At 44.5% G+C, this 10,229-nt stretch overlaps 1 protein-coding gene across 1 annotated transcript; it reads right to left on the bottom strand.

Annotated features, from left to right (window-relative positions):
- Positions 1-297: 297 nt before the first annotated feature.
- fam81b (family with sequence similarity 81 member B) lies at positions 298-10,229 on the bottom strand. Its single transcript, XM_042710508.1, has 6 exons — positions 10,029-10,229; positions 8,270-8,388; positions 4,435-4,564; positions 2,952-3,058; positions 1,260-1,395; positions 298-522 (listed from the first exon to the last, which is right to left on the bottom strand). The coding sequence occupies exons 1-6, from the start codon at positions 10,227-10,229 to the stop codon at positions 298-300; spliced, it is 918 nt and encodes a 305-aa protein (XP_042566442.1).

Raw genomic sequence — 10,229 nt, 5'->3', positions numbered from 1 at the left:
CCGCGGAATCTGCCTAGCGACCGTGTTCAATTGGCTCAGGCACCGAAATGAAGCACCGAAATCTGCGTTGCATTTCGGTCCGGGTAGGTACCGGTTGTATTGGAACCGGTTCTATATTGGTACCGGTTCTCGGTACCCAACCCTAAGACGGAGTGTACCAAGCAAAGCACACGCTGTTCCACCTGGTCACACTTGGTCCCCATGTCCCCCAATAGGACACGCTGCTGACTGCACATACCTATTAGTTGAGTGTTTTGACTCTTTTTCGTCCAACAAATTCTGGCAAAAAGCGAACAGCTAATACAGGCTGCTGCAGCGGAACTCACCAGAGCGGTACTCGCTCCTGACGTCGTCCAACTCTTGTCTCAGGCTCTTCTCCAGGCTGCCGAGGTGAGCCTTGTGTTTGCTTTCCGAGCGTTTGAGCCGCTCCTCGGAGGATTCCTGCTCCAGCCCAGCCTCCACAGCCTCCAGTCGAGCTGAGAGGAGGCCGAGCTGCTTGTTGCACCTCCCCTCCACCTCCCCCTGGGGGAGAGAGAGAGAGAGAGAGAGAGAGAGAGAGAGAGAGAGAGATCCCTCATCACTCTAAAGAACAAATTGGTGTGGAGTGGAATGCTTATAAAGTTAAAACACAGACAATAAAATGATCCTGTGTCTGTAGTTGCTGCTGTGGATTTCAGTGCTTGCGACTACATTGTTTATCATTTCCTCTGAAATATATGTTATGCAAAGCTTGGTGCTGTGTCGCCTGATTTATGAAGGGATCTGGCCATTCTTCTCAGCAGTGGAAATGAGCCAGCTGAATAATAGAGCTTTACCTCCAGCAAACCAGAATTTGTGCCTGGATGTTGCTGTCTTATTGAAGAATGATGCCCTTATTCTGAAATGCATTATTAGTTATTTCCGTTTTTGAATTATTGGTGAAACAAACACAGACAGACGGACAGACACACACACTTTCACACACACACACACACGCACACACACACACACACACACACACACACACACACACACACACACACACACACACACACACACACACACACACACACACACACTTACAAGCTATCAATCAGAGGCTATAGTAACACTGAAATAATGACCAAAAAGAGCTAATCCTGTGTTTCCTCAAACTAAGTCACAAACACAAAGACAAAGGGCCAAACATGTGCATGCATTCTCTCTCTCTCTCTCTCTCTCTCTCTCTCTCTCTCTCTCTCTCTCCCTCTCTCCCTCCCTCTCTCTCTCTTAAGATGTACCAGTCTGTCTTGCATGAGTGAGCTGAGCTGCTCGCTGCCGTGTGCTTGTGCCTGCACAGTCATCTGCAGCTGCTGCTCCGTCCACCTCCTCAGTCTGGCAGCGTCCTGTTGCAGCTCCCTCACGTCCTCAGACGCTCTGGACACACAGCACCAAGTGTCTCACTGGTAAACGCACGTAAATAAGACACCATCTCCTTCACATGTGGTCCTCACTTACAAGCATATGCCACACTGGTGTACATTCATATTTACAGGTGACAGAAGTAAGTGCAAAAGCTGGAAGTGCTACACCTGGTGGACAGTGCAGGTATGGCATGATGAATGGCCATCAGCAAATCGTAAAGGTGATTTTCAAACCAATTGCACTTGCTGCCTAAAAGACAGATGTGAGTGTGTTGCAAGGAGTGATATACATTCGGTCAATAAACCCATTTTTCTGTATTCTCTGTAGTGTATTGTGTCACTACTTGCAACACACTCAGATGCCTTCATGGCAGCCAGTGCAATTGAAAGCTGGCCCTTTAATAGACGGCATTTGTGTGTTGTTTTCTGCTTTGTCATGCTCCCATTGGTTCAACTGGCAGGTTGGTTGGATGGCATTTAACTACAGAGAAATGCCATATGTTCCCACCACTCCAACAGTCAAGAGTCGGTAGGCCAGCTCCCTGCAATGGGACCTCTGAGATCGGCTGTCATATTAATCAGCTCCTCAATTCATCTTTCTTGTGGCAATTTGTCAAGCCCACCTGGTGGACCACTAAAGTGTTACTGACTTTTTTTGTGAGCATGTCTCTTGTCGAAAAACACCAGGTGGTTCCCAACAGTATAGCTATTTCCCCCATTGCTCTCTCGCTTTCGAGTTTCACTCCTCCCTTGACAGAAGAGACTTTCAGTTTTCTCAGCTCATCACTCTCTTTTCTGGTCCCTTCCTCTCTGGTGGGTCATTACTCTCCCCTCAATTTTCTCTATTTCTCTCACCTCCTCCTCATTCGCCCCCTTCTGTCTGAGAAAACACAGGAAGTGAGATGTGCTCAGACTGCAGATGAGATGGATCATGCCAGCCCACCCCCAAATCTACCAGCAGTTTAATAACCTGCAAGAGCTGACCAGTGAAGGTGGCATACATAAATTGGCTCCATTCATCAAATGGTCTTGTTTTTTCCAGTATCTATTTTTAAGTAGCCTCTCGCCTCCAACCCCGATCTTCTATCTCACTAAGAATCCTCAGAGGACGGTAACACTTCCCGTGTTGATACGTTTAAAAGCTGATACATTTATAGCTGATGGTTAAAACTGTACAGTTATAAACATGTTCTCAAGGAGTAAAACTTTATTCCTCCAAGAAATGCTTTTAGCTGTATTGAGTGCTGCAAGCACCATTCATTCCTATTGATTTCCTTTCTGCACTCCTGGGACAAGGTACTCAAGAGGAATGGATGTCTGTTTAAGATCAGCACCTGAAATGTTATATTCTGGTCCAACAAGGTGTCTCTAGTGAAATAACTGGATTAGTTTCCAGTCAGATTTCCACCCCTGTCTGTGTTAAAAGTATCTTTTAAAAAAAACATAAGCAGTGTTAGAGATAACAGTAAAATAAAATGTTTTGATGAGCCAAAAACTCTTTTGGGGAATGTTGGGTAGTGCTTGGGTAATGGTTTATCTTGATAATGCAGATTAGTGGACCTAACCTACTTCACATGCAAGCGCTGAATCTCCTTGGTTAAATCTCCACTGGTGTTCTTCTGCACGAGTAGCTGCTCTGCTTGTGTGCTCTTTAGTTTCATCATAGCCTGAGACAACTGAGACATGAATGGAAAAATGTAATACAACCAAGCACAACACATTTCAACACAACACAGCACAACGCATTTCAACACAACACAACACAACACAGTACAACACAACACAGCACAACGCATTTCAACACAACACAGCACAACACATTTCAACACAACACAGCACAACGCATTTCAACACAACACAACACAGCACAACACATTTCAAGACAACACAACACAGTACAACACATTTCAACACAACACAACACAGCACAACACATTTCAACACAAGACAACACAACACAGTACAACACTTTTCAACACAAGACAACTCAACACAGCACAACACATTTCAACAAAAGACAAGACAACACAACACAGCACAACACATTTCAACACAAGACAACTCAACACAACACAACACAGCACAACACATTTCAACACAAGACAAAACAACACAACACAGCACAACACATTTCAACACAACACAACACAACACAACGCATTTCAACACAACACAACACATTTCAACACAACACAACACATTTCAACAAAAGACAAGACAACACAACACAGCACAACACATTTCAACACAAGACAACTCAACACAACACAACACAGCACAACAACAACACAACAACACAGCACAACACATTTCAACACAACACAACACAACACAACACAACGACTCATTTCAACACAACACAACACAACACAGCACAGCACAGCACAGCACAGCACAGCACAATTCTTACAGTGCCTTTTTGTACCATAGTTGATTGTGTTCTTGTGTGTACACACACATTTGGACAGGAGCCTGCATGGGTCAGGGTGAATGCTGGAGGAGTGGCTGAGCCCAAATCACCATGTTTCCTTTCGCTTTCAATTACCTTTATGGAAGCCTCCTGGATCCTCCCCTGGACGTAATGTATTCCTATCAGTGTTATTTATCACCCAGAACCCAGACAGGGGCCTGACAGTGGGGGAATGACTTAACATGAGAGTAAAACAATTCAGATAGAGGCAATGAATGCTACTGTCAATCCACTGTTGGGCAATGTATACAGCCAGTAAAATTCTACAAATTTAAATCTGAACAGAAATACAAAGCCCATGTACTTCATTGATCTCCATACGTTTCTGCAATTGCAGGTCTTGTAGCTCAATTGATTCTCACGTACCTGCTAATGTGGTCTATTTTAGAACACAAAAAAGGAATATGGATGTGTAAAACCAAAGATAAAAAAAAAAAAAATCAGTAAAAAGAGGTGGCTCACCATAATCAGTAAAAGGAAAATAAAAAATGTAGATGCAGATTATAATTCTTTGCTAATCTGCGAACTCAGGCGGCCTTTTTCAGCCTTGTTTTGAAACAGCATCAGTTTGACTCATCTAACCTTCAACTGCATGTCCTTCAGGCGAAGCTCCAGCTGAGAGCGGATCTCCAGGATCTCATGCTGCAGTCGGAGGACGTCCTTTGAGCCCGCGCTCACATCCCCAGAGAGCGTAGTGATGCTGGCGTCACACCTGAGGCAGAGCAGACAACAGGGTGAGTCCTTGTTGCATAACCACCATAGCCTACGACACACTGCAGTAGTGGGGTGGCCATGAACTGATTGTAGCTGGAACCCATTCTCCCAGTGAGAAGACTGGACATTCCTCTTTAATTCAAACGCTGTTGGCAAAATATAGAATTAACTGTTGCGCCTTTTTGTTACATTACTGTTCTTGTTAGTCCTTCTTAAAATAAATTGGTGCGTATAAACTACATAAAATACACCAGTAGTGTTTGATTTTAATGACTGAAATGGAAAACATTCATCCAAGTCAAATATTGCCCCTGAAAATGAATATCCATGGCGGAACACATACACTTATAAATGATACCCTTTTTGTCGTCTTAGACTGAATCAACTTTCAAGATCAGATTTGTAGTGTCATTACGTAGCTGGCTTAGGACACCACTGGCCTGGTAATTGAGAATCAATCGAATATTTTATTCATGAGAATAAGAATCACTAAATAAATAAATGCTGAAACAATGTTTGTGTGTGTGTGTGTGTGTGTGTGAGAGAGAGAGAGGGGGGGGGGGGTCAGACACAAAGCAGAGGCAGATCCTGACCAAGTACAGACTCAGTGACCACATACTGGCCATAGAAAAAGGCAGACTAAGAAAATCGTGGTTGCCAAGAGAGCAAAGAATATGTAGTCACTGTATGACAGGTGACAGAGGTGCACGTTCTCCCTCGCTGGGAGAAGTATTCAAGTATTCTGAACACCTATTTCATCAGGTTTGCCAGCTTTGTCCAGGGTTCCAAGATGTAGGGGAGCTGGAGGTGACTGGTGCCTGTCTTGCTTGCAGGGACAGACAGCAGCACACATACACACTATTGCAAACACCATGCAAGGACATCCTGCACACACTCATGCATGCAAACAGGTGCACACACACAAACACTCACACACCGTCAAAGGGTAACCGTGTCGAGTCTTTTAGGGAAGGCACAAAAGGCAGCAGGGAAACAAAAGCTCTGTGGTTGCAAATGTATTTGTCTTCCACCAAGTGCTTAATCCAAAATGGGAAAAAGATTTACAAAAAGACTGACAATATAAATGAAAATATACAAAACAAAACTGTCTATGTACAGTCAATAGTACAGTGTCATACACGATGTCCCTACACTGAGACAGCACATAGGTATTATCCTCACTCTTCTGAGGGAAATAGAGAAGAGCATACAACTATATAGCTCACCAACCAAACCCTCATCCCAGAAGATCTCTGTACAGAAGCTCCTCAACAACTACTACGCAAACCATTTTAACAGGTACCTGAACTCTCCCTAATTGTCCCATATCACCATAGGCCCACAACACAGGGGTAAAATCATGTGTCAAAGAAATACACATTAAACAAAGTTAAAACGGTACGAACTCAATCAGGCCTCCAAAATATTGATAACAATAGTTATAGGTCACATTCATCACTGAAAACCTTATAACTCAATGTAATTGATTTCGCGAGGGCGAAATCACGTTCCACGCGAACCTGCCCAAATCATAAAGTTGTCTCGGGACGGGAGCGCACAGAAAACAAGGAAGATTATCCAACATTGTCCATTGAACAAACATGGTATGTATATTGTCTCTTTCTTATACACATGCATCACACACACACACACACACACACACACACACACACACACACACACACACACACACACACACACACACACACGCACACACACACATTCTATATTGTATTCTATATGTAAACCCTGTTTAAATGTTACAAAAAATTGACATGCCAATAAAGTTCATTTGAATTAATTTGGATTTGAGAGACGCACACAAACTGTGTATTACAGTCAATCACTGAATAACTTAGGATCATAATTGAAAGATCTATGAATGTCGTTCCCTTTTAAGGCACACAATACGCACACACACACAAACACACACACACACACACACACACACACACACACACACACACACACACACACACACACACACACACACACACACACACACACACACACACACACACACACACACACACACACAGAAAAGCGGAGAGACAGAGAGCCTACTGGCCCTGCCTGATCAATGGCAGGTCATCGAGGAAGCTAATACTGAGACCTCATGCTCGTACACTCTGCCATCAGACTGATTCAATGTATGGATTTCCCTGACGATGCCTCCATCTCACCAAACAATAGATTTATTTGTGTTGCAGAAAGGGAATGGTACTTAATCTTAGAGCTGTCATAGCTTTCTCATTAGGCCTCTCAGAGTAGACAAACATCATCATTCACTTATTTGTTCCCAATAAACAAGGTTCCACTATCTGCAAATTCAGATATAATTGCAAACTATACTATGCAAACAAATGCCAGACATTGCAGACAGTGTTGCACACTCACTCATCATGTGGCTCACACAATGACCGTGGTTACATGCATTTGAATAACTGGCTTAGTCGGACTGAAATCGAATTATCCGTTTCATGTACACACCTTTGTTCGACTATGTGCGGTCCGACTACGATCCGATTAACACCCCTGGATAACTCGATCCGATCCGGTTGATAATTCGACTATCGCGGCATGTAACGGTGAATTGGATTAGGAACTGGACTTTGCGTCTTTGCGCATGCTTGAGATCCCGCCGCCCTCCTCCCTCCCTCCCTCCCATGTCCTGACCCGGAAGTCGAAAGAGACGATAAGTTGTCTCAACTGTTACATACTAATGACACGTTTATTTATGAATATCCTGCAGACTCTCTCACAAGCTTATTCTTGTTGATTATGAACAAACATAACAGAAGAGGTCCGAAGATATGAGCACCTTGTGGCATCACGTTGGGCCAGCTAGCAGAGGGGTGTGGTGTTCGTGTGGAGGTCGGGCTGCCACACCACAAGATGGCTGCCATGTGCACTACATCTCCCAGAATGCAGCAGGACCCAACCAGGTGTAGGTGCTTAAGGCACCTGATGGAAGGAGCATTTAAGACAGGTGGTGCCTGTTGTGAAAGGGGGAGCCACGAGAGCCGAGAGAGCCAGGAGAGCCAGGAGGGCGAACAGAGAGCGAACAGAGAGCGAACAGAGAGCGAACAGAGAGCACTTGACGTGCGGGTGAAGCCGTTGTGGAAACGCTTGCTGAAGCGCTTGCTAAAGCGCTTGCGAAGCCGCATCCGGAAGGGGGAAGGCTAGCCCCAAGCCGGGAAGGTCCTGGACGGACAAACTTTGAGTTTGCAACCACAGTTGGTAGGACTTAAGTTAGGAGCAACTTTATGAAGCCTATGTTTTGCCTTTGAAGAACTTTGTTGTTTTGCTTCCTGAAATACTTTGTGTTGGTGAATAAACCGGATTCCTCGTTTGAAAGCACTTTTGCCTGCTCTGTCCTGTTGATTACGCACTGCCCTACACCCAGCTCAATGGTAAAGCCTCTCATGATACCACAACCTTTACAACCCCTCCTTAAAAACGTATAAGGACGTTCAAATGATGATACTTTGCGTATTTTTTGGGGAAAATTTTCATTGTGTACCAAAACACAGCAATGTCTTTTGTGATGCCTTTTCCGAACACGTGTTCACACACATTACATTACCAGAACACAATAGCCATCGCAAAAGGGGCAATGTGGTTCTCCACAGGCTCTGTTTTTCACTAGGTGAAGCTCGGTGGACTAGGTGACACAGCCTGTGTTCAGAGACATTAACGGTACCTGGCCACTCTGCCCCGGAGGTCTCCGATGCCAGCCAGGTTCTTCTGGTCCAGGTTCTGTACGGTGAGCGAGGTGCCTGATGCAGCCACGTCTCTCTGGGCGATCTGAGTCTCAAGCACCTAAGGGAGGCAGGCCAGATACTTTCGGGTTACGTGCACACTTCTCTAGTACATACTTCTCACATTAGTATTACACAAATGACTTTCACTGAGTTTCACTTCACAGCGTTTTGCACAATCAGAACTGAAACCTGGCAGTTTTCGAGCAGTCCATCCTTTCATAACCCTGACAGCTTAATTTGGCATTTGTGGTTTTCATAAACAATTTTAGAGTTTAATAAGCCAAATAGCATGCAAGGGCTGTCACGGGGTACTGATTTACACACTACAGACCGAAGACAGAAGCAATACGGGGGAGTGGTTATCTAACTAACTCCTCTGCTTCTGTGCATAACAGTCTGTCGTTATGTCATTATTCTGCTGAGGCAGAAGCCTGCACCTATAGTTATGAGCTCACAGGTTGATTTAATGATTTAATCTACTTTATGCCCACCACCTCTCTTGCATAATTAGTTTCCTTCAGCTAAATGGTTTCACTGGCATAGATTCCAAAACGTCTTGGCATTTGGTGGATAACATTAAAAGATTTTTTTATTTTGGCCTATTATATGAGAAATGCGCCTTTTGAAAGCCCACCGAGCCCAGTATTCAATGCCCTACTCTCAGAGCAATCACATTTGGCCAACCTGAGATGCTATGAGACGAGAGATACTAATACAAGTATTGCCCAGAGCAGTTTTGGCTGTAGGGTAATGCCTGAACAAGTTATTGTTATCTGATTTGAATCAAATTAGGCATAGCCTACCTATGGAGGGGTCAAAAAAAGACATTGAATAAAAGCTTGTTTGACTGAAGTTAGTTCACTTACTTCTTAATCAACACTTGCTCTGTGACTCTCATTTGCCTTAGTGCATCTTTGTTGTTTGTGCTGTGTTGACTGGCATAGTTGAAAATGTGAATGCTGCAATGTTCCTATAACAGTAGCCTACTTGCATATGTCTGGACTTCAGTGCTGATCTGTTTTACAGTGTTAGCAGTGTTGTGCCTCATCTGCATCAGTGCAGGCTTAACTGCATTGGTGCTGAGCTGTGTGATTAAGTTAATGATACCGTACCTGAATGTCAGCGCTGAGCTGTGTGATTAAGTTAATGATACTGTACCTGAATGTCAGCGCTGAGCTGTGTGATTAAGTTAATGATACTGTACCTGAATGTCAGCGCTGAGCTGTGTGATTAAGTTAATGATACTGTACCTGAATGTCAGCGCTGAGCTGTGTGATTAAGTTAATGATACTGTACCTGAATGTCAGCGCTGAGCTGTGTGATTAAGTTAATGATACTGTACCTGAATGTCAGCGCTGAGCTGTGTGATTAAGTTAATGATACTGTACCTGAATGTCAGCGCTGAGCTGTTTGACGATGTGAGTGATGGTGTGGATGTCAGCGCTGAGCTGTTTGACGATGTGAGTGATACTGTACCTGAATGTCAGCGCTGAGCTGTTTGATTAAGTGAATGACACTGTACCTGAATGTCAGCGCTGAGCTGTTTGACGATGTGAGTGATGGTGTGGATGTCAGCGCTGAGCTGTTTGACGATGTGAGTGATACTGTACCTGAATGTCAGCGCTGAGCTGTTTGACGATGTGAGTGATGGTGTGGATGTCAGCGCTGAGCTGTTTGACGATGTGAGTGATACTGTACCTGAATGTCAGCGCTGAGCTGTTTGACGATGTGAGTGATGGTGTGGATGTGGTTCTCCAGGAGCCCTCTGGATGATGACTCAGCCAGCAGTGAGCCATGAGTGGACCGCAGGCTGGCCACCATATCATCCTTTATCTGCAATGCCTGCTGGAGCAGAGCCGCCAGTGTCCGCTCCTGGTTGGACAAGCGACCCTCTAGCAT

Source organism: Clupea harengus, chromosome 18 (assembly GCF_900700415.2).
Source record: "Clupea harengus chromosome 18, Ch_v2.0.2, whole genome shotgun sequence".
Classification (NCBI taxonomy): domain Eukaryota; kingdom Metazoa; phylum Chordata; class Actinopteri; order Clupeiformes; family Clupeidae; genus Clupea; species Clupea harengus.
This window is presented reverse-complemented; position numbering and strand designations above follow the sequence as displayed.